At 41.8% G+C, this 25,108-nt stretch overlaps 1 protein-coding gene across 2 annotated transcripts in view; it reads left to right on the forward strand.

Moving 5' to 3' along the window:
- Nucleotides 1–408: 408 nt before the first annotated feature.
- LOC129816452 (cell division cycle protein 16 homolog) overlaps nucleotides 409–25,108 on the forward strand; it is a 29,363-nt gene continuing 4,663 nt past the window's right edge. The window contains exons 1-17 of one of the 2 annotated variants that reach the window (XM_055870957.1): nucleotides 409–749; nucleotides 2,825–2,879; nucleotides 2,974–3,071; nucleotides 8,418–8,456; nucleotides 9,135–9,275; nucleotides 9,756–9,915; nucleotides 12,140–12,234; nucleotides 14,333–14,466; nucleotides 15,333–15,412; nucleotides 15,544–15,593; nucleotides 15,896–15,969; nucleotides 17,623–17,748; nucleotides 18,254–18,406; nucleotides 20,357–20,420; nucleotides 23,557–23,618; nucleotides 24,647–24,782; nucleotides 24,944–25,052. In XM_055870957.1, coding sequence (XP_055726932.1) covers nucleotides 672–749; nucleotides 2,825–2,879; nucleotides 2,974–3,071; nucleotides 8,418–8,456; nucleotides 9,135–9,275; nucleotides 9,756–9,915; nucleotides 12,140–12,234; nucleotides 14,333–14,466; nucleotides 15,333–15,412; nucleotides 15,544–15,593; nucleotides 15,896–15,969; nucleotides 17,623–17,748; nucleotides 18,254–18,406; nucleotides 20,357–20,420; nucleotides 23,557–23,618; nucleotides 24,647–24,782; nucleotides 24,944–25,052 — 1,654 coding nt within the window. In that variant the 5' untranslated portion in view covers nucleotides 409–671. The remainder of the gene's footprint in view (nucleotides 750–2,824; nucleotides 2,880–2,973; nucleotides 3,072–8,417; nucleotides 8,457–9,134; nucleotides 9,276–9,755; nucleotides 9,916–12,139; nucleotides 12,235–14,332; nucleotides 14,467–15,332; nucleotides 15,413–15,543; nucleotides 15,594–15,895; nucleotides 15,970–17,622; nucleotides 17,749–18,253; nucleotides 18,407–20,356; nucleotides 20,421–23,556; nucleotides 23,619–24,646; nucleotides 24,783–24,943; nucleotides 25,053–25,108) is intronic. The other variant, XM_055870956.1, reaches the window with a different exon arrangement.

The following is a 25,108-nucleotide window of genomic DNA, read 5'->3' on the forward strand; positions in this document are numbered from 1 at the left end:
TTTTGGAAAAGTCTACAGCTGTTGTTTACAAAGTATGTCACCAATATAATTTGATCAGCGATATTAAATTATTATTTTTTAAATGGTGTGTAATAATTTAACATTTCATCGGGTTGTTCCCACATGGCCATATCTCCATGATACATTCATTTTTTAAATATATATTTTTTTATGGAAGACATGCTCCTAATACCTGTGTGTAAGCATAAAAGGGGCGGAAGTGTAGTTTGTCAACTGGAGGCAAACACAGCCTATGAATCTGTGTTGAATGGCTAGTGTGTCGTTTGTATTTCAAAGATGAATTCTCGCTGATTTGAAAGATATGGGGCATATCAACATATGTTTCAAAAACAGTTTCGCAAGCAATGATTATTTACTTTTCTAAACGTGTAAACACACCGTTTCAATTGTGGTACACGCGAAGCTAAACGCTGAAATGTTCTCTGCTGTAATAAAATAAAATATTGTGGGATTTTTTCTTCTCTAAAATGACCGGAACCGTGATTAAAGGATCGAGTTGCTTGCGGAGTTGTTTAAGTGACACTCCCGCTGCAAGAAGACCGCGTATTTTTTTTTTGGTTTCCTTGCGTAGCTAGTTTACGCGTTTCTACTAGCGATCTTATTTTCACACGATAGTTTTATTTGTCGCTGAATGAAAATGTTACGCTTTGATGTATAAAGGGAGCATTAGAACAATCACAATGAATCTCGACAGACTTCGAAAACGTGTACGACACTACATTGATCAGGTAAGAAACGTAGACTAGATGGGCTAAATTGGTAGTTGGCTAGCTTGCCGCTGTCAGATTGTCGTAATTTATTGTACCGGCTAGCTAGCTAAATGAATGGACTACTGTTCATAATGACAAGTCTACAGTTTCCAGATGTGTAACACACACTTGCGTTAACTAGCTCCTTAGATATCAACATTATGCTAACCTTAGTGCCTAGTTAGCTTCCCTGCTACCTAAGTTAATGACCTGAGTTAGTTAACGTTGTTGGCTACTACTGTAATGTTATGTACTTGGACTACGGTAGTTAGTTACTCCATTCATAGCTCTTAAACTATAGGCGGCATTCTGCCTTCTCCCCACAGTTCTCAGCCGTTAACTTCGCCCACGACTGCCTTATCTGAACTCCAATCCCGACGCTATGTGTTAACGTTTAGAAACGTCAACCTTCGCCTGCGTCTGGATTTCAAAACATATGGCCCTTATAATTCATTAGTGAGGGAGAATCATTCAATTAAGTTACACTTGTAGCAGTTTTGCACAGATCCATACAGCTATGGGTGCCGACACTACACTTCCTGAGTTACGCTTACACATGTGTTGCGAACATACTAGATGGATCATTAGCGCAGGTGGTCGCCTCTTGTTTTCCGTAAACAAGTACTGTAACATGGAGATAAAGGCCATTTGGGAAAACTAACCCTATTTAAGGTGTGTAGGACTTTGTGACATCCGATTTAAAAAGGGCTTTAAATACATTTGATTTATTGTATCAATTTAACCTTTTTAATTATCTCTCGCTGATATGAAAGATGAGGTCTTTGTGCTTACGAAACCATTCAACTTGGCATTCATCAGCTTTTCAAGCTTAATGTCAAAATGCGATTGGTACTTACCAAAGAATGGAGTTTTGCTGATCGACTGTAGTCATTACTTGCGTCATGGCTGGTATGTACTTCCAAAAAAGGTCTAAATAAAATGTTATACGCAACCCTAAAAAGGCATTGGTATTGTTTTTCACCAGGTGTGCATGCATCAAATCCACCTCTTCTGCACCACCTAAAACATATGTAATTAATGCCGGGTCAGCTGATCCAACAGCAGGGAAGATTAATTATTTTATCCAGAGAGGAAACGGTGAAACGAGAGGTTTCACTTTGATCAAAATCTGTCCCCCCAAAAAAGCACACTACGTTTCAATGGGCTTATTTTGGACCTAAGTTTGTCGCCTGCCTTCGCATCTGGGACAATGACTCCCATTGTTAGGGCAGAGATATGAGCATCTCCTCGTTAGATACAGATCTGTTCTTATCACCTACAACAGTGGATCCATGTCATATCAATCTGTTTCACCTGTACTACACAGAATGCAATAATATTTCATACAAGTGGATTAAGTAGACAATATATGGTATGTTTACAGTGATTGTATATTTAAGCAATAAGGCACGAGGGGGTGTGGTATATGACCAATATACCACGGCTAAGAACTGTTCTTAGGCACATAAGAGCCTTATTGATATTATAAACTGGTTACCAACGTAATTAGAGCAGTAAAATAAATGTTTTGTCATACCCGTGGTATACGGTCTGATATACCATATGAACTGTCAGCCAATCAGCATTCAGTGCTCAAACCACCCAGTTTATAATTCTATTTTCTATATTTTAATTCCATTCCTAATATTGCAGGAGGTGCTGAAGAGGTGGATTTGGTGCATGCATACTAAGTCAAAAACAATACTTCGATTATTTCCAGACGAGGCGTTTTTTTGGTTGCATGTAACTTTTTTTATTTCAATTTTTTTTGGGAAGTACATATCGGCGTGACGGCAGTAATGACGGTAGTTGCTTGAAAAGCTGGTGAATGGCAAGTTAAATGGCTGCTTCCTGGGCTTAAAGGAGAATCGCCATATTCGACGTCTCCTGTAAACCCAGATTGTGGTTCAGTTCTTGGGCTACTTGGAGGGTGGCTAGATAACTGCTATCATTGAGTATTGACAGCTCCTGACAGCATCCGTTTCATACTTCTAGTTAATACATTCAGAATGTTTGCGTTCATGCTGCCTTTTCCTGTCTTTCTTTGTTTGCAGCAACAGTATCAAAGCGCTTTATTTTGGGCAGATAAGATTGCATCCCTGTCTCATGGTGAGTAAATCTTCTTGATTTGATGAGATCATCTGGCTAGTTACTATAGAAGGCAAGTTAGCAGTCTATTTAACTGAAGTTGTTCCTTTCACAGAAGAACCCCAGGATATCTACTGGCTATCACAGTGCCTGTACCTCACCTCCCAGTACCACAGAGCCTCCCATGCCCTCCGCTCACGCAAACTAGATCAGGTAAGACCACCTGATTGGGTACCTGCGTATTTCTGTATGTTGACTCCGCACTCACTGTGGGGCACTCGGGCTTGCATGCAACCTGACTAATGACATGTTGATGATATTTAGGCCTATATAATGAGTCCGGCCAGTCTACACGTCGCATTCTTCTCTGTAGCTTTCAATATTTGTGCTATCCAGATTGTGCCCTTGTTCTTTAAAAAAATGCAATAATATTGTACCTGGTTAGCTCTCGAGAATCGAAGGGGTTATACAGCCATCCCTAGGGTTTTCGGGTTGAACCTATGGACCACAGCTAGCTCAATGTGGACTACAATCCCCACACTTTGTTTTTAAGTTTAGAAACTTTAATAATTCTCACTTGCCATACAATTTTGAAAACCTTTTGGAGCTTACATTAGTACAATTTTTTATATACTATTTGCAGTTTTATCACTGCGTTTTGAATAACACATGCATTCAGCCAGTGTACGGAATTTCCTTCTACTGCACTCAAATGTCGTACTTCGGCTGGAAGCATGAATTGTGATATTCAGAACACAGCCGCGTTCAACTAAAACTGTGTACAGTAAGCGTGTCTTTTTGTATTTGGAAATATTTCTCGCTTATATGAAAGTAAAGTTTTAAATTTTTCCAAAACTGCATCGCAAGCGATGCGTATTAAGGTTTAGACCAGGGTTATTCATCCGGAGGTACTGCAGGTGTTCGGCGAAAATATTAAGTCACTTTAATGTTTTTATGAATATTGCAAGCTCTCTCTCTCTCCATGGCCTCTCTTCCTCGGTGCACACTGTCACTGTGTCTGTTTCCATCTTGTACCAGCTGTGTCTAACATTTCACGTAAACCCTGTTTCTGGTCTGCATTGAAGTAGCGGGCCTTGTACGTAGCATCGAGGATGGTGGCAACACAGTAAAGAGAGAATGCCACCGAATCGCTTGTTCCCAGCCTGTGTCGGCAGTTTTGTTGAGCAGGCGTTTCAATGCCATGACAGAGGGTATCACGTCTGCTGCAGGCGCAGTTGATGAGCTTATTTCTCGTGTCAGTTGTTCGAATGGAGCTAGGTAGTCTATTCCTGTTTCAATTAGGTTCTCAAATGCCATTGGAATGGCAGCAGCGGTATGACAACCAGCATATTCATGAGCGTGCAATATGACTTCTCAGTATGAGATCTTCAACGACCCACTGTGCTGTCAGACTCAGCATGCTCATGGGGCTGACATCGCTGGTCCAAATGTCAGTCGTGAAGCTTTTTAGCAGTGACTCAATTACTGTGTAACTCCGGTAGGGCAACATCTGAAAAAAGCGCTCTTGGTAGTGTGTACCGGTGCTCGACCAGTCGGCGAAGCCAACATCACCCATGACAGAGTGGTTGATTGTCAAGGGAAATGAATTCCATTATCTTGGCGTTATTGGATTTAGCCTTTTTGAGAAAATTTCAGCGAGACAACTGTCTTTCAAATGACTGCTCGACTTGACTGCTCGATCCACACGGCAGACATTGTGGGCTAGGTTAGGAATGCTGTGTTGCACGTGTAGCGCAAAATTTTACGTGGCGTCATTACGTCATGTACCTACGTTATAGGTGTGCGCGTCAGCTTTGACATCGGTTGTGCACATCGCCGTTAAAATAGACATTGAGCCATGTTGGCATTTTTAGCTAATATATTCCGAATCCAATATACTTACTGATATTGTGCATCCCCAGTTACAGCCTTATTCTAAAATTGATTAAATTCCCCCCCCCCTCAATCTACACACACTACCCCATAAATAACAAAGCAAAAATAAGGTTTAGAATTTTTTTCAAATGTATTTAAAAATAAAAAACAGAACATTTACATTAGAATTCAGACCCTTTACTCAGTACTTTGTTGAACCACCTTTGGCAGTGATTACACCCTTGAGTCTTCTTGGGTATGACGCCACAAGCTTGGCACACTTGTATTTGGGGAGTTTCTCCCATTCTTCTCTGCAGATCCTCTCAAGCTCTTTCAGGTTGGATGAGGGCCGTCGCTGCACAGCTATTTTCTGGTCTTTCCAGAGATGTGCCATCGGGTTCAAGTCCGGACTCTGGCTGGGTCCTTCAAGGATATTGAGACTTGTTGTCTTCGCTGCGCCCAAGTCCTGAGCGCTCTGTAGCAGGTTTTCATCAAGGATCTCTCTGTACTTTAACGGCGCATTTTTTTTTCTCCCTTGATCCTGACTAGTCTCCCAGTCTCTGCCGCTGAAAAACATCCGCCCAGCATGATCCTGCCACCATGCGTCAACGTAGGTATGGTACCAGGTTTCCTCCAGACGTGACGCTTGGCATTCAGGACAGAGCCCTTTAGCTGCCTTTTGGCAAACTCCAAGCAGGCTGTTGTGCCTTTAACTGGGGAGTGACATCCGTCTGGCCACTCTACTATAAAGGCCTGATTGGCGGAGTTCTGCAGAGATGGTTGTCCTTCAGGAAGGTTCTCCCATCTCCTCAGAGTAACTCCAGAGCGCTGTCAGTGACCATCGGGTTCTTGGTCACCTCCCTGACCAAGGCCCTTCTCCCCTGATTGCTCAGTTTGGCCGGGTGGCCAGCTCTAGGACAAGTCTTGGTGGTTCCAAACTTCTTCCATTTAAGAATGATGGAGGCGACTGTGTTCTTGGGGACCTTCAATGCTGCAGAAATGTTTTGGTGCTCTTCCCCAGATCTGTGCCTCGACACGATCGTGTCTCAGAGTTCTACGGACAATTCCTTCGACCGCATGGCTTGCTTTTTGCTCTGAGATGCACTGTCAACTGTGGGACCTTATATAGACAGGTGTGTGTGTGCCTTACCAAATCATGTCCAATCTATTGAATTTACCACAGGTGGACTCCAAGTTGTAAATCTCAACGATAGGGCTGGGCGATATGGCCAAAATCTCATAACGATACATATCACAATATACACATTTCTGTAAATTCAATGAATAAATAGTTTATATAAAATGACCACATGTAAAGGCCTATTTCTTATTACATTTTGAATTTTACTCGACAAATAAAAGATATTTGGTACATTGGGTCGAGTGTTATCACCAACTCACTTAATAACCCCCGTTTCTCGACAGTGTAAATTGGGGACATGTCTTTGCAGATGTAAGTTGTAACGGCAGCTGTTATCTTTGTGGTGATTTGCCATATGGTGTGCCGCGGAAAAAAGCCTCTTGCAACGTCTGAATCGGGTTTGTTTTGAGCACTCAACTGTATTTTTTGGGGTTTCATCCGTAGACTCCATACTTTTTCACATGATTCTTGCATAGGTGGTAAGAGGTTATTGGTGTTTGAGCCTGTTGACGGGACCGGCCTGCGGCATATTTTGCGGAGATCGATTTTCTAGTCCGTGTCAGACTTTTCATACCCAAACCACGTCCATGCGACTGAAGTAACCCCTCTTTTAGGTACAGTCTCCGTGTTCTGTGTCGCATTCACACACCTCCATGTTTTTTTGTGTGCAAATTTCCTTCCACACTGCACGTGTGGAAGAACGCAATTTGACCAAAAATATTGCCGTTAACACAATAAAGTTAATCAAATTAATTAAGCAACATTTCTTTAATTAAAAAAATAAATAATAATCAGTCCCATATACTATGTTCCTACAAAAAAAGGTTTTAAATTCTCTAGTACAGCCACTATTGAAGGCTATCAAATGCTTCAAAGATTCTATGGCACGTTATTTAAGTGCCAAGCATTGGTACCATTAATGCTGGCTAGTGCTAGTTGACCACTAGAGGGCATCTTTGAAGCATTTGATATCCTTCAATAGTGGCTGTACTAGAGAATTTAAAACCTTTTTTTGTAGGAACATAGTATATGGGACTCATTTAAAAAAAAATAGATATATAGATATATATAGATATATATAGATATATATAGATATATATAGATATATAGATATATAGATATATAGATATAGATATATAGATATATAGATATATAGATATAGTTTTCGTTAGAATAGAATGGCAAATATGGCGCTGTACAATGTGACGGTCGGGAGTAGGCTACACAGTACTGGGCTATTTAGCTAAAGAATCCCTGTCATACGCGGGGGTTCAATTCCCTGACGGGTAGAAAGGAGTAGCCTGTCCTTGTAAATAAGACTTTGTTCTTAACTCACTTGCCTAGTTAAAGGTTACTCGTCAGCTGGAGAACTGCAAGGCAATCCCATTGTGCGCCACTCGGGAGCCATGACCAATATATATTGTCCTGCTAAGAACAGGGCTAATAATATATCTGTGTAAATATCCAAGTTTAAAAAAATATATCATTCTAAATTAATAATACTAATGGCTTTGTTGAATGACAAAAAAAAGAGGCTATTATGGAGATCTCGTTTTCAAATAACCTAACATGAGCGAGGGGGGTGGCATTCTTGAAAATGGGGTGAGACATTTGTTACTAATTTGTAAATAAAGCCAGTTTGTTATTTAGAATTATTTATATTTTTAGAGGGAGTGAAACCAAAAACCAACATCTCATGTGTCTCCCTGTCGAGGCTGGCACAGGTATTGGCCCAGCATCTGTAGCAACACGGCTTGCACAGCTATGCAGTGTTTTAGACCGCCGCGCCACTTAAGCGCTACAATGTGACTGGTCGGGAGTGTACTACATTAAGAGCAAAATAAAATAATAACTTTTAGTCTAACAACAGCTTTCGTAAGTAATACTAAAGTCGTGCACAATTATCAGTTTCTTTCCATATTTCCATGGCTGAGCAGCCGCACAACAAGCCTAAGATCACCATGCGCAATGCCAAGTGTCGGCCGGAGGGGTGTAAAGTTCGCTGCCATTAGACACTGGAGCAGTGGAAACGCGTTCTCTTGAGTGCTGATCATGCTTCACCATATGGCAGTCCGATGGATGATTCTGGGCTCGGCAGATGCCAGGAAAACGCAGTGCCCGACCTCACTAATGCTCGTGACTGAATGGAAGCAAATCCCTGCAGGAATGTTCCAACATCTAGTGGAAAGCCTTCTCAGACGAGTGGAGGCTGTTATAGCAGCAAAGGGGGACCAAATCCATATTAATGCCCATGATTTTGGAATGAGATGTTGGATGAGTTGGTGTCCACATACCTTTTGGTCATGTAGTGCTTGTTGATGTTGGGGCGGTGGAGGAGATTATGATTATGAAGTTTAACATTTTTGAACTGTCCCTTAAATGTTTAGACTGCCGGCATTTCCCTCATATGCCAGATTTTTGTAAATAGACGCTAACGTGTTACTGTCTATGAATGGGCAAATGCTGGTGCCATTGTTGAGGTGAAAAGTTCTGTCAGCTTGTGCTTTGGTTTTCATTTTCCCAATATGTATCTTTCATTTCAGTTGTACGGCGCGTGTCAATATCTCGCTGCTAGATGCCACGTGAGTATTACCATTAAGTTACTTCTTGTGGTGAAATCTACCTGTTCAAACTCTCCATCCTCCTATTAGTCCATGGGCCTTCTGGAAAATGTGTTCACTTTTATTTATTTATATATATATATATAAATAAATAAATAAATAAATAAATACAGTGATGGCCATGTATCGGAGGTAGCGAAATGTGGCTATCATACCAAAATATAATCCAGACATGACCGTTAATGAAAATCTTCATTAGACTTTGCCTCCCCAAAGTGTCCCTCTGGCCCGAGGACTTTATGGCCTATGTCGTGTCAATTAGACACTTTTTATTCCCTTTCTTATTTTTTAAATGGTACAAAAGCTGTAGGTTCACAACACTCCCCCTCTTGTATTTTAGCTATACCTTTCTGTGTTCTTTTGAACATGTTCTCTCTCACTATTTGTTTACATTCCACTCTGTTTTACTTGTACTTGACTCTAGTATGTAAGTATAAGTGCATTGTATTTTAGTGCTGTTATTCCCCAATGTGGTCATTTAGCAGCGTCTTCCTATCCAAATGGTCTTACAGACCTGTCAGCATATTAATTATGTGGCCTACGCAGGACTCAAACCCACAAACCTGAGTTTACCAGCAACATGCTCCTAACTGACCTGACCCATTGGAAGCACTAACCTATTGTTTTTTTGTTGTGCAGTATGCTGCCAAAGAGTTCCAGCAGGCCTTGGACATCCTGGACATGGAGGAGCCAGCCAGCAGGAAGCTGCTGGACCGGAGTGTCAAAGAGGACCACGGGATACAACAGTCGCCCAAGGACTGGGAGATGAGCCCTGCCACTGTGAGTCTCAGCTCTGACACAATAGGGACCAATTTGTTTTTGTGGCCCTGTAATGCCAGGTTTGTGTTCAAGCCTCTTAGTGTGATTTAAAAATAATAATAATAATAATAAAAAAAAAAATCCCCAGTTCCTTCACATTTATGGTGTTGTGGTTGCAGGTTAACTATAGTATTTGCATACGGTATTGTGGGTGACTGATTTGGCAACACAGTATTCAAAGACCCCTTGGCTGCATTTTCATGAATTGTTCCTTTTTGAAAGCTATACATTTTCATTTTTGTAGTAATCATCATATTATGAAAGGGGTCTGTCGTTCACCCAGTAGCCACATTCATACAAAATGTATGTGTGGGTCTTTATGTCAGCGGCCCCTGGAGGCTTCCCCCACTGATGCTGCTTCAGTGGTCCTGACCCCTGTGGTCTCGTGTCTTTCTTTAGCTCCCTCTCTCTTCCTCATTTCCCACTCACCCCCCCTCTCAGATCGACAGTTCTATTTGTCTGTTGCGGGGGAAGATCTATGATGCTATGGACAACCGGCCTCTGGCCACGTCCAGCTACAAAGAGGCCTTGAAACTGGACGTGTACTGCTTTGAAGCCTTCGACCTTCTAACGTCCCATCACATGCTGACCGCTCAGGAAGGTGAAACTTATGGGTTTTGCACGTGTGTAGCAGGAGTAATATAGATTATTTTGTACCGTTGTTTTCAATAACGATATACTGTACTTACTGATGTTTCTGTAGGGTAAATGTAGTTGTACCATGTATGCTATGTAGGCAGATCAGTGTGTACAGTGCATTCGGAAAGTATCCAGACCCATCGACTTTTTCCACATTTTGTTACTTTACAGCCTTATTCTAAAATTGATTAAATTGTTTTTTCCCCCCTCATCAATCTACACACAATACACCAAAAACTGTTTTTTATAAATTTTAGCAAAAGTATAAAATAAAAATAGATGAAATATAGTGATGCACATATGACATTTTTGGCCGATATCTGATATTTTCCTTGCCAAAAAATAAACGATACCGATAACCAATATTTAACATTTTTTCAAACTTTTAATCATTCTAGTAAAGTTAAATCGTTTACACACACACATGGATGCAGCCGGCCGTGATTGGGAGTCCCATAGGACGGCGCACAATTGGCCCAGGGTAGGCCCTCATTGTAAATAAGAATTTGTTCTTACCTGACTTGCCTGGTTAAATAAAGGTTACACACACAGCACACTGATCAAAAAGTTATTTTGCTGGCATTTACGCATGTCCCCATTACCAGTAGAACATAATCAAAATCTATTTCTTTCACTTACTTGCTGTGCTGTTTCATTGAGTCATTTCATTCTCAACCAGGATTACTATGGAACGCAGTTTTGGTCTTTGCTATGGAACACTGTTTGGCTCTTTGCGTGTCCAATAATATACTATTTGACGTGTCAAATAAGCTTGTTGAACATTCAGGACCTGAATATGACTGCACGTCACATAATAATTTAACGCGTTCATAATTCTTTTAACGTAGTGTAATCAATGTTTAGTGACTCCTATTTCATATTTCACAATGATTCATCGATACGTATGCTATGATCCTGGTAAAGTTGTCTCGCGCACCTACAGTGCTGGTCATTAAAAAAAGCTAGCTAGCTCATGGATGCAAACAGTGTTCTTCCACAAAAACATAGGAAAACAACATCTGTTTCAGTAGCTATAGTTAGCCAACTAACCTATATACAGTGGGGAGAACAAGTATTTGATACATTGCCGATTTTGCAGGTTTTCCTACTTACAAAGCATGTAGAGGTCTGTAAGTTTTTATCATAGGTACACTTCAACTATGAGAGATGGAATCTAAAACAAAAATCCAGAAAATCACGTTGTATGATTTTTAAGTAATTAATTTGCGTTTTATTGCAAGGGCTCTCGGACCATGAGAAAGAACATTCTCTGGTGTGATGAAACCAAGATTGAACTCTTTACCCTGAATGCCAAGTGTCATGTCTGGAGGAAACCTGGCACCATCCTACGGTGAAGCTTGGCGGTGGCAGCATTATGCTGTGGGGATGTTTTTCAGCGATGGACTGGGAGACTAGTCAGGATTGCGGGAAAGATGAACGGAGTAAAGTACAGAGATCTTTGATGAACACCTACTCAGGACCTCAGTATGGGGCGATGGTTCACCTTTCAACAGGACAACGACCCTAAGCACACAGCCAATACAATGCAGGAGTGGCTTTGAGACAAGTCTCTGAATGTCCTTGAATGGCCCAGTCAGAGCCTGTACTTGAACCTGATCTAACATCTCTGGAGAGACCTGAATCTAGCTGTGGATCAACGCTCCTCATCCAACCTGACAGAGCTTGTGCATCTTATTTTATTTAACCTTTATTTAACTAGGCAAGTCAGTTAAGAACAAATTCTTATTTACAATGACTGCCTAGGAACAGCGGGTTAACTGCCTAGTTCAGGGGCAGAATGACAGATTTTTACCTTGTCAGCTCGTGGATTCGGTCTAGCAACCTTTCAGTTACTAGTCCAACGCTTACTGGGCCAACCACTAGGCTACCTGCTGCCCCAAAATCTGTAGAGAAGAATGGGAGAAACTCCCCAAGTACAGGTGTGCCAAGCTTCTAGCGTCCTACACAAGAAGACTCGAGGCTGTAATCACTTTTAACAAAGCTTTAACAAAGTACAAAGTCATTATTGGGTGTTGTGTGTAGATTGAGGGGAAAAAACAGATTTGTCAATTTTTGAATAAGACTGTAACGTAACAAAATGTCAAGGGGTCTGAATACTTTCCAAATGCACTGTATTTTTTACCCAAGCCCCCCATTTGAAGACTGGTTGTTTTTGTGTGTATTAGAAAAGGACTTCCTGGACTCACTTCCTCTGAGCCAACAGTGCACTGAGGAGGAAGACGAATTACTTCACTTCCTGTTTGAGAATAAATTGAAGAAGGTACGTCCACTGTTATCCTCCATGTCAGGACATCAGTTCTGTTCAGATTCCTATGTTACTTTTCCTTTTTTACACAGTCAATGTTGATCACAATGTTGTTTCTGTACTTGAATACCCAGGTCATCATAGGGCTGTTGCATGACTCATCACTAGCAGTCATGAGTCATGACCGCAGTACAATTCCACGTGACCATTGAGTCACAGTAATCTCCTCTAATGCTCTCCGGACAAGCTTTGGTAGTACCGAACTTGCTAATTAACATCAGGCCCCGATTCTCCCTCTAACCACTCTGACATCAATGCAAAAGCAATCGGATATCACATCAAACACTTATCAAAACAGAATCTTGCTTTTAAAACTCACTTAACTGTGATGATCAATTTGAAGAAAGAAGTTCAACAGCAGGTTGAAACTGAGTGGAAAACATGGTTGTTGTGGATGTTGTTTCAAAGCCAAACACACAAATTGAAAATGCATTCTAAGGTGATTTGATTCAAAACACCCATACACATATTAGCGCTTATGCATAGGGTTATGAGGCCAAGCCAGAAAATAAACCTGAATTAAAATTATGATTAAGCCGTTATACAATACATAACCTACCACATATTAACACATGCCAAAAAAAATCATAATCAAACAGATTTTGGTACATAATTGGTCTAGCCTATACTCCAATTAAACACATTCGAGTAATCGCATTTGATTGTGGATTATTATCATTTCATTTTAATATTGACTGTTATGCTCAAATTTATGTCCATGAGTCTGGGAGAATGTATAGCCCTTGGCGATGCTGTTGGTTCATTGATTTTGCAGGTTCGGCTCAGAGTTAGCCTATAATTATACTGAATTTGTATTTGATTTTGAATAGCCTAGTAAAAGGAATACATTTTTATTTATTTTTTATAATTGGGTGACAGATGACCTTTTTAGCTATACAGAATATATCTCCACCATGCGTTTCCATCTCTCCTTGCGCTCCTTTATTCCTTTATGGAGTGCGCAGAGGGGTTGTCAACAGTTTAAATGTTTTGTTGTGAAGAAATTTTTACCGTCGACGTTCCGGAACAGATTTCACTTTCCAAATGAATCACTGGCTAGCTGCAGGAACTGGGTTGGAGAGCCCCTGGCATACAGTTTGGGCGGAATATCACCTGTCGCGCAGCGAACACATGCTCCTCAAACAGTGGTTGAGGCGTGGAGTGGAATAAGTGTGTTCATATTTTACTTCTCAGCTGCTCGTATTGTGCACATGTACCGCTATAAAACCGAAGTAGCGCCATCATTGAAAAACGGACTGGCGGGAAAGCGCACGCCTCCGTTCACTATTCAGTTGCATACAGATTACTTTGTGTTTTTTATCCTGCCCATTTAATAATGGGATGTTCTAATTTGCCATATTAGTGAAGACCAGATTAAATTAAGTGTAGTCTGATGAGTGAAAATATGATCACTTGATAGAACTGCTGTGTAGCCTGGGGCAAGCATTTTTTTTGCCATTTGTTAATTCATCAATAGCCTATAGTCGCATCATGCAGCCCATGTTTTGATTTTCTAAGACATTCTTATCATTCACAACGGAAGTTGCCAAATAACTATGGCAAGGAGCATAGCCAGATAACATACAGTAGGCAAACTCGTATTCTGTTCTTCTGAAATACATTTTCTTCGTATCATGTTTCTTTAGACCTGACTAAAATAAATAATGGATTTATTGTGATGGTGTATATTAAAATGATAAATCAGACTTTAAAAAAATTGTAGATACTCCAAAGGTACGCATCAGCCACGCATTGGTATGCGTGGAGGCCTAGAGGCTAAACTCGCTTCTGTTAACAGTAATTTACCGTGAGACGAACACTGTTTTGCATGACAATAACCGGCGGGAAAAATCTCACAACCGGCACAGTAGGTCATTCGCATATCACTTTGGATTTTGCCCTATAGTTCAGAATGAACCATATTACAATTACTCCTATTTTAGTATTGGTCATCTACAGCTGCCCTATCAGTCAACCAGTAACCATGACAGCAGAACCCTAAAATGTTCCAACCCTTTTTGTCCCTCCATACATTCCTTTTTCCTTCTCTCAGTATAACAAACCTAGTGATATGGTGGTCCCAGAGATGGTCAACGGTCTCCAGGACAACTTGGATGTGGTGGTCTCCATCGCAGAGAGGCATTATTACAACTGCGACTTCAAAATGTGCTACAAACTCACATCCATGTAAGTAATCGCTGGCCCACCTTAACCTTCTAACTAGAAATAAATAGACTGGCTCCTCTGAGATTTATTGGCAGTCTGCTGGTGTTAATCTGCAAAACTAACCAAGTACCACCCCCCCCAACAAATCTTACGGTTTTGAAATGTCTGTCTTATGTTTAGGAGATATGACATTTTTTGGGGGACACACATTTAACACATTTTTGTTGGCACAAAACTACTTCAGTTCGTTGGTATGGGTTACTTTCAGACGAGTCTGCAGGTGTTAAATCGGCCAAACCTTTTTTTTGTTCATAAGATCTTATGATATACACTTGCCCTCAACAGCCTCAATTCGTTGGGACATGGACTCTAACAAGGTGTCGAAAGTGTTCCGCAGTGATGCTGGCCCATGTTGACTCCATTGCTTCCCACAGTTGTCAAATTTGGTTGGATGTCCTTTGGGTGTTACACCATTCTTGATACACACGGGACACTGTTTAGTGTGAAAAACCCAGCAGCGTGGCAGTTCTTGACTCAAAACGGTGCACCTGGCACCTACTACACTACCCCGTTCAAAGGCACTTCAATCTTTTGTCTTGCCCGTTCACCCTCCGAATGGCACACGCACACAATCCACGTCTCAATTTTCTCAAGGCTTCCAATTCCTTCTTTAACTTGTCTCCTCCCCTTCATCTACACTGATTTGAAGTGGATTTAACAAGTGACCTAAATAAGGGATCGTGGCTTTCACCTGGTCAGTCTGTCATGGAAAGAACAGGAGTTGTTAATGGTTGGTACACTCAGTGCATGTCTGTTGGAATATTATTCTCTCAGCTCAGTTCTGTGGAAAGGGTATAAGTTGCTTACTTATGTTTTGTTTCTTCAAGGGTGATGGTGAAAGACCCTTTCCATGCCAACTGTTTACCTGTTCATATAGGAACACTGGTGGAGCTCAGCAAAGCAAATGGTAATACGGTTGATGCTCTCCTTTTTTTAAGTGTGTTTATTCAAACATACTCGTGAAAGATAAATGTACATCTAAATTGTTTGGTGAGAAAAAACATGTACCATGATCCTCTGCTCTTTATTCCCCGACAGAACTGTTCTACCTTTCACACAAGCTCGTGGACTTGTATCCCAACAACCCAGTAAGTATAACCCCTGCTTTGTATACCATTACTTTCCTCTGCTATGAGTATACCCGCCACAGGAGGCTGCTGAGGGGAAACCACGTGTTTAAGACCGTTCCACTCATCCTGCTACCAGCTATTTCCATCCTCCCTCCTCCCCAATTAAGGTGCCAACAACCTCCTGTGATACCCCTCTATAATTGCATCTTGACATTGCACATGTCCAAGCTCTGATTGAAACAGTATGTTAAAAAAATTAAATACAATTATGCATTGAATATTTGACCACTAACCAAATGGTAAGCGTTGTTTTCATTCAGGTCTCTTGGTTTGCTGTGGGATGCTACTATCTTATGGTCGGTCACAAGAATGAACACGCTCGTAGATATCTCAGGTACCATGTTCTTATTGCCAGGTCTATTCAATATTCAGCAGTCTGATGTTGATATTCCAAATATTTTTATTGATTCACTTGCTGCTGAATCAAATCTACACATTGCAAAGTACTATGTACAGTACCAGACTAAAGTTTGGACAAACCTACTCATTCAAGGGTTTTTCTTTATTTTTACTATTTTCTACATTAGAGAATAATAGTGAAGACATTCAAATATGAAATAACACATGGAATCATGCAGTAACCAAAACAGTGTTAAACAGATTCTTCAAAGTAGCCACCCTTTGCCTGGATGACAGCTTTGCGCACACTTGGCATTCTCTCAACCAGCTTCACCTGGAATGCTTTTCCAACAGTCTTGACGGAGTTCCCACAAATGCTGAGAACTTGTTATTTGCTTTTCCTTCACACTGCGGTCCTACTCATCCCTAACCATCTCAATTGGGTTGAGGTCAGGTGATTGTGGAGGCCTGGTCATCTGATGTAGCACTCCATCACTCTCCTTCTTGGTCAAATAGCCCTTACACAGCCTGGAGGTGTGTTGGGTCATTGTCCTGTTGATAAATAAATGATAGTCCCACTGAGCGCAAACCAGATGGGATGGCGTATGCTGGTTAAGTGTGCTTTGAATTCTAAATAAATCACAGACAGTGTCACCAGCAAAGCACCTTTACATCTCCTCCTCCATGCTTCACAGTGGGAACCTCACATGCAGGGATCATCTGTTCACCTACTCTGTGTCCCACAAAGACACGGCTGTTGCAACCAAAAATCTCAAATTTGGACTCATCAGACCAAAGGTCAGATTTCCACTGGTCTAATGTCCATTGCTCGTGTTTCTTGGCCCAAGCAAGTCTCTTCCTCTTATTGGTGTCCTTTAGTAGGGGATTCTTTGCAACAATTTGACCATGGAGGCCTGATTTCATGCAGTCTCCTCAGAACAGTTGATGCTGTTTGTTACTTGAACTCTGTGAAACATTTATTTGGGCTGCAATTTCTGAGGCTGGTAACTCTAATACAGAATGTCTCATGAACTTAACTGCAGCAGAGGTAACTCTGGGTCTTCTTTCCTGTGTAGGTCCTCATGAGAGCCAGTTCCATCATAGAGCTTGGTTTTTGCGACAGTTCTTGAAACATTCCGTATTGACTGACCATGTCGTAAAGTAATGATGGACTGTCATTTCTCTTTGCTTATTTGAGCTGTTCTTGCCATCATATGGACTTCATCTTGTACCAAATAGGACTATCTTCTGTATACCACCCCTACCTTGTCACAACACAACTGATGGGCACAAACTTATTAAGGGAAGAAATTCCACAAATTAACTTTTAACAAGGCACACCTGTTATTTGAAATACATTCCAGGTCACTACCTTATTAAGCTGGTTGAGAGAATGCCAAGTGTGCGACGCTGTCATCAAGGCAAAGGGTGGTTACTTGTTTGGTTACTACATGATTCCATAGTTCTAATGTCGTCACTCTTATTCTGCAATGTAGAAAATAAGAAAAACCCTGGCATGAAGTAGGTGTCAACTTTTGACTGGTACTGTATTACTTACATATTCATAATAATATTTACTCTGCATTCTTTCCGCGACTGAGTAGAATATCTCTTATTTACACTAACGTCCTAATTCTGTCTCCCGCAGCAAGGCAACAACTCTGGAGCGGACGTACGGCCCGGCATGGATCGCCTACGGTCACTCGTTTGCGGTGGAGAGTGAACACGACCAGGCCATGGCTGCTTACTTCACCGCTGCTCAACTGATGAAGGGGTATGTACTGTTATTGAACCCAGACTCCCCTTCCACACGCGCACATGGACACCCGGATACATCCACAGAACAGGATGTGTGCTCAAAGGCATCTTGCTAAAATGGCTAAACACAGGGCTGCCTTGGTCATTGAAAACAGTGAGAAATGTGCAGTGTCATAAACTGTTGCAAATAATACAAATGTTTAACCAGGCAAGTCCGTTAAGAACAAATTCATATTTACAATGACAGCTTACCACGGCCAAACCCTCCCCTAACCCAGACGACGCTGGGCAAATTGTGCGCCGCCCTATGGGACTCCCAATCATGGCCGCTTGTGGTACAGCCCGGGATCGAACCAGGGTCTGTAATGATGCCTCTAGCACTGAGATGCAGTGCCTTAGAGCGCTGCGCCACTTGGGAGCCACAAAATAAAATACCTTTATTAGCATAGATCTTGTACTTGCCAACCTTCCTTGCCCATTAGAGTTGACCCCTAACCTTTGCTCTCATCTCTCCTGTCCAGGTGCCATCTCCCTCTGTTGTACATAGGGCTGGAGTACGGCCTTACTAACAACTCTAAACTGGCCGAGCGCTTCTTCAGCCAGGCCTTGAGCATCGCACCAGAAGACCCCTTTGTCATGCACGAGGTGGCCGTGGTGGCCTTCCAGAACGGAGAGTGAGTAACACGCATACTATTATTTTTGCATGGTCTCTATGCACACTCACGGGGCCCTGCACACCGACACTCCAACACAAACAATCACTCCATTTGCTCACACTCATAATATGCACATACATTTATACTGACTCTACACACACACATCCACTCACATCCGCTCAGCATATACGCTGCTGCTACTCTGTTTATCATACAGTTGAAGTCGGAAGTTTACATACACTTAGGTTGGAGTCATTAAAACTTGTTTTTCAACCACTCCACAAATGTCTTGTTAACAAACTATAGTTTTGGCAAGTCGGTTAGGTCATCTACTTTGCATGACACAAGTAATTTATCCAACAATTGTTTACAGGCAGATTATTTCACTTATAATTCAATGTATCACAATTCCAGTGGGTCAGAAGTTTACAAACACTAAGTTGATTGTGCCTTTAAACAGCTTGGAAAATTACAGAAAATGTCATGGCTTTAGAAGCTTCTGTTAGGCTAATTGACATCATTTGAGTCAATGTATTTCAATGCCTACCTTCAAACTCACTGCCTCTTTGCTTGACATCATGGGAAAATCGAAAAAGAGATTAGCCAAGACCTCATAGAAAAAATTGTTGATCTCCACAAGTCTGGTTTGTCCTTGGGAGAAATTTCCAAACGCCTGAAGGTACCACGTTCATCTGTACAAACAATAGTACGCATGTATAAACACCATGGGACCACGCAGCCATCATACTGCTCAGGAAGGAGACGCGTGCTATCTCCTAGAGATGAATGTACTTTTGTGCGAAAAGTGCAAATCAATCACAGAACAACAGCAAAGGACCTTGTGAAGATGCTGGAGGAAGCAGATACTTTTGTATCTATATCCACAGAAAAACAAGCCCTATACTGACAACCTGAAAGGCCGCTCAGCAAGGAAAAAGCTACTGCTCCAAAACCAGCAGAAAAGCCAGACTACGGTTTGCAACTGCACATGGGGACAAAGATCGTACTTTTTGGAGAAATGTCCTCTGGTCTGATGAAACAAAAATGGAACTGTTTGGCCACAATGACCATTGTTATGTTTGGAGGAAAAAGGGGGAGGCTTGCAAGCTGAAGAACACCATCCCAACTGTGAAGCATGGGGGTGGAAGCATCATGTTATGGGGTGCTTTGCTGCAGGAGGGACTGGTGCACTTCACAAAATAGATGGCATCATGAGGTAGGAAAAGGATGTGGATATTTTCAAGCAACATCTCAAGACATCAGTCAGGAAGTTAAAGCTTGGTCGCAAATGGGTCTTCCAAATGGACAATGACCCCAAGCATACTTCCAAAGTTGTGGCAAAATGGCTTAAGGACGACAAAATCAAGGTATTGGAGTGGCCATCACAAAGCCAAGACCTAGAAAATGTGTGTGCAGAACTGAAAAAGTGTGTGCGAGCAAGGAGGCCTACAAACCTGACTCAGCTACACCAGCTCTGTCTGGAGGAATGGGCCAAAATTCACCCAACTTATTGTGGGAAGCTTGTGGAAGGCTACTTAAAATGTTTGACCCAAGTTAAACAATGTAAAGGCAATGCTACCAAATACTAATTGAGTCTATGTAAACTGCTGATCCACTGGGAATGTGATGAAAGAAATAAAAGCTGAAATAAATCATTCTGACATTTCACATTATTAAAGTAAAGTGGTGACCCCCCCCCCCCCCCCCCCCAGAAAAAAAAAAGAAAAAAAAAAAAAAAGTAAAGTGGTGATCCTACCTGACTTATTTAGTCCGGAAAAGATTATCCAACAGCTGTACCTGGCAATGTGTCCACCATAGTTGCTGGAACTGTGCCGGAAAGGACCATTTGAAAAGACAATCTGAGCTAGCACAGTACTGTTCAGGCTGACATGACGATGCGTGAAAGGTACTTGTTTATTTATTCATGTTTGGATTTTGCTGAAATGTCTTCGATTCTTCCCTTTTCAGCTGGAAAACAGCCGAGAAGTTGTTCCTGGATGCCATGAACAAGATCAAAGCCATTGGGAACGAGGTAGCTGGTCATTTCAATCGAGTGCCATGTATCATGCTCTAATCTTTAAGTTTTGGGACCTCTTAATCGTACGACCAACATTTTCCATGCATGGATTACCAACTGGGTTCACTTTGACCCCAAGAAGAAACTATTTTGGGGGGGGGGGGGGGGGGAGCAACAATCATAGCAAAATGTTAACATTACTACATGTCTTATACTGTTTTAATCAGAATTAAGTTTTCTGGAGAATCAAAATTACCAAAAGACTTTTAGCACAATTACAGTTAATTTGCATATTCTGTAAAACAAAAATATACATTTTCCCCATTTTAAGTTGTAATGTCCCATGTACAAGTATGGTGAAATGCCCAATAACAATGTAATACTAAAAACACTAGAAATAAAATTAACACGAGAGCAAGCATACCACACACACACACACACACACACACACACACACACACACACATGGTCAGTCAGTTCCGGTACCATATTTACAATGTGCAGGGATATTGGAGTGATAGTGGTAGATATGTATAAGCATAAGGTGACGAGGCATCAGGATATATGATAAACAGAGTAGCAGGTATATGCTGATTGAATGTGAGTGGGTATGCGTGTGTGTAGTCAGTATATTTGTGTGTGAGCAAATGATAGTGATTGTTTGTGTTGGAGTGTCGGTGTGCAGGGCCCCGTGAGTGTGCATAGAGAACATGCAAAAATAATATTATGCGTGTTACTCACTCTCCGTTCTGGAAGGCCACCTCGTGCATGACAAACGGGTCTTCTGGTGCGATGCTCAAGGCCTGGCTGAAGAAGCGCTCGGCCAGTTTAGAGTTGTTAGGGCTGGAGTACGGCCTTACTATGTACAACAGAGGGAGATGGCACTTGGACAGGAGAGATGAGAGCAAAGGTTAGGGGTCAATTCTAATAGGTAAGGAAGGTTGGCAAGTACAAGACCTTTATTAGCATAGATATTTTATTTTGTGGCTCCCAAGTGGCGCAGCGCTCTAAGGGACTGCTTCTCAGTGCTAGAGGCATCACTATTGTGGCATCACTCACTCCATTGTGTCCTCCTCCCAGAGCGCTAAGAACCTTGGCGTGATCCTGGACAACACCCTGTCGTTCTCAACTAACATCAAGGCGGTGGCCCGTTCCTGTAGGTTCATGCTCTACAACATCCGCAGAGTACGACCCTGCCTCACACAGGAAGCGGCGCAGGTCCTAATCCAGGCACTTGTCATCTCCCGTCTGGATTACTGCAACTCGCTGTTGGCTGGGCTCCCTGCCTGTGCCATCAAACCCCTACAACTCATCCAGAACGCCGCAGCCCGTCTGGTGTTCAACCTTCCCAAGTTCTCTCACGTCACCCCGCTCCTCCGCTCTCTCCACTGGCTTCCAGTTGAAGCTCGCATCCGCTACAAGACCATGGTGCTTGCCTACGGAGCTGTGAGGGGAACGGCACCTCAGTACCTTCAGGCTCTGATCAGGCCCTACACCCAAACAAGGGCACTGCGTTCATCCACCTCTGGCCTGCTCGCCTCCCTACCACTGAGGAAGTACAGTTCCCGCTCAGCCCAGTCAAAACTGTTCGCTGCTCTGGCACCCCAATGGTGGAACAAACTCCCTCACGACGCCAGGACAGCGGAGTCAATCACCACCTTCCGGAGACACCTGAAACCCCACCTCTTCAAGGAATACCTAGGATAAAGCAATCCTTCTGCCCCCCCCCCCCTTAAAAGATTTAGATGCACTATTGTAAAGTGGCTGTTCCACTGGATGTCATAAGGTGAATGCACCAATTTGTAAGTCGCTCTGGATAAGAGCGTCTGCTAAATGACTTAAATGTAAATGTAAATGTACAGGCCCTGGTTCGATCCTGGGCTGTACCACAAGCGGCCATGATTGGGAGTCCCATAGGGCGGCGCACAATTTGCCCAGCGTCGTCTGGGTTAGGGGAGGGTTTGGCCGTGGTAGGCCGTCATTGTAAATAAGAATTTGTTCTTAACTGACTTGCCTAGTTAAATAAAGGTTAAAATAAAACATGTTTTAAAAAATGTCTGTTTACAAAAATGGCATATAGAGGGTAACACTACCCTACGGGCAGCGTTGGCATTTCTCCTAGTTAAACATTGGGAATGGTATAGCCTACTGTAGGATGCTTCAAAAAGCATGCCAAACTCCTGTCACTTCATACCAAATGTACAGTAACCCAAATACATTAACAAGTCTCACACATAGAATATTGGAGGATATTATAGGACTTCTGGTATTTATAAAATTTCCTGTAAAATAGCTTTAAAAAAATAAAAAATTGTGACTAGAGGACTGTGTTCATATAGAGGGTAGCTGGTTTCTGGATTAGGTCTACCAAGTATTCTTAGTACTGACACTTAAATTCAAGGTAAAATTAAATTTTGTTCATGGTTATACTTATAACCATAGGCGTACATTTATTAATTAAAAAAATATATTTATTTAACTAGGCACGTCAGTTAAGAACAAATTCTTATTTTCAATGACTGCCTAGGAACAGTGGGTTAACTGCCTTGTTCAGGGGCAGAATGACAGATTTTTACCTTGTCAGCTCGGGGATTCCATCTTGCAACCTTTCGGTTACTATTCCAACACTAAACATTAGGCTACATAAGGTGCATCATCTCTGCAGGTGTTCTGTCTATCTAGTCAAAATCCCGTATACAGGTCCCCTTTCACCCTCTGGTGGTATGGATAACTTATTTGGTCTCCAGAGAATCCTGGATTCAAATAAAGATGTGTTTTAAGATTTGTGCTATGGGGTGATATCTTGTTAATATGTCTCCGGAGAAACCTAGATTCAAATAATATCTGTGACATTACTATAGACCGATTTCTATTATTATTATTTTTTTTAAATAAAAAAATGGGGGGGAACATGGGACAAAATGACCCTAAAGGTCTTGAATATTTAAAAAGTCCATATTGATACAGAAACATTATTTAGATTTGTTAATAACTTGGTCAATTTTAAGAATTGAATAAACCACCGTTGGGTTACCAGTCGATAGTATGAGGGTTAAGAACTGGCAGCCTGTATCGTTGAGTTGTAAGAGTTATGTTCAATGCAATCATTCCTTTTTTTCCAATGATTTTAAGCTTTTTTTGTATTTATCAGGTGACCGTGGACAAGTGGGAGCCTCTCCTAAACAACCTGGGTCACGTTTGTCGAAAACTGAAGTGAGTACGAATCTTCCTGGGTGTTATCCATGTGTAGATACCCACCTTTGTGATATGGATCAAGCCTGAGCTGAAATGTGGAGCTAACTGAAGCTAGCTAGCTTTAGCTAATCCTTTAATATTTATAGCTGGCTTTGTGACATACACATTTTGAGATGATGGAACTGAACAGAATGGAAGTTCTGACTGGCATCTCTCCATCTCTCCTATGATGCCATCGTTGTAATTTCCTTGTTCTCATCACACTTATGGGATGAGTAGGCAGGCATTTATCTATTGTCTTCCAGGTACCACATTAAAGGACAGGGATCCAAAATTAACCTGAGTGATATTTCAGGTGGAGAGCCTGATGTGATGATAGGACCTCTCTCTGTGACTATTTTCAGAGAGACGCACTTGCTCTCCTCAGTCCTTCTGTACAAGTAGGTCTCTAATTGAGTATTCATGCACAGATCTGTTCATGAATAATGCGTAGGAGCCACTCAGCAGATCTAGAGAGAGGCTTTGCGGTACAAGTGGAGGTTTTGAAAAGGTTTGGGTACTTTTTATGTAAAGGGCAATCTTTGGTAATCTGCACCTCGCAGTTAAGGTTTTGTTTTTATTTTAATATAGGCTTCTTAACCCGAACTGCTGTGTGTACTGACCAATTGATTTAATCCGTTTAAGTCAAACCCCTGCGAATGACATACACATGGTTCAGTATTTGATTTGTACAAAACATGATGGGGTGTTTTCTGATGTGGTGAATTTGAAAACAACTACTATTTGGACACAGGTCTGAGGGAGGAAGTTTTTTGATCTTTGAACACACCACAGGGGGCTGCTGAGGGGAGGAACGGCTCATAATAATGTCTGGAACGCTATCAAAACACATGGTTCCACCTATTCTGCTCCAGCCATTACCAGGAGCCCATCCTCCACAATTAAGGTGCCACCAACATCCCGTGGAACACACCCAGACCAGGCAGAGCTCTAGATTGGCTCTGGGAGAACTGTCTGATTGGTTGTTTTGTTCTGTCCTCCAATAGGAAGTATGACCAGGCGTTGGAGTACCACCGCCAGGCCCTGGTTCTCATCCCTCAGCACGCCTCAACCTACTCGGTCATTGGATATGTGCACAGCCTCATGGGAGACTTCGAGAGCGCCATCGACTACTTTCACACGGTACTGGTTATTCAGTTTTTGAGTGTTTTTTTGTCCCTTTATTGAAATGCTAAATCCATTGACATGGATCCATTGACATGACCATGTGATTAGTTGAATAAATATTGCTATACATTTTTTGTATGTCATTACTACAATTGAGTTCTGCTTCTTCCTGACAGGCACTCGGTCTTAAAAGAGATGACACGTTTTCTGTGACAATGCTCGGCCACTGCATTGAGATGTACATTGGAGACACGGATGCCTACATAGGTCAAACTTCCTACATGGGTAAAACTACTTTGCAACCCATGTTAGAACACATATACAAAAAAAATATATATATT

The sequence above is a fragment of the Salvelinus fontinalis genome, chromosome 19, assembly GCF_029448725.1.
Source record: "Salvelinus fontinalis isolate EN_2023a chromosome 19, ASM2944872v1, whole genome shotgun sequence".
Lineage (NCBI taxonomy): Eukaryota > Metazoa > Chordata > Actinopteri > Salmoniformes > Salmonidae > Salvelinus > Salvelinus fontinalis.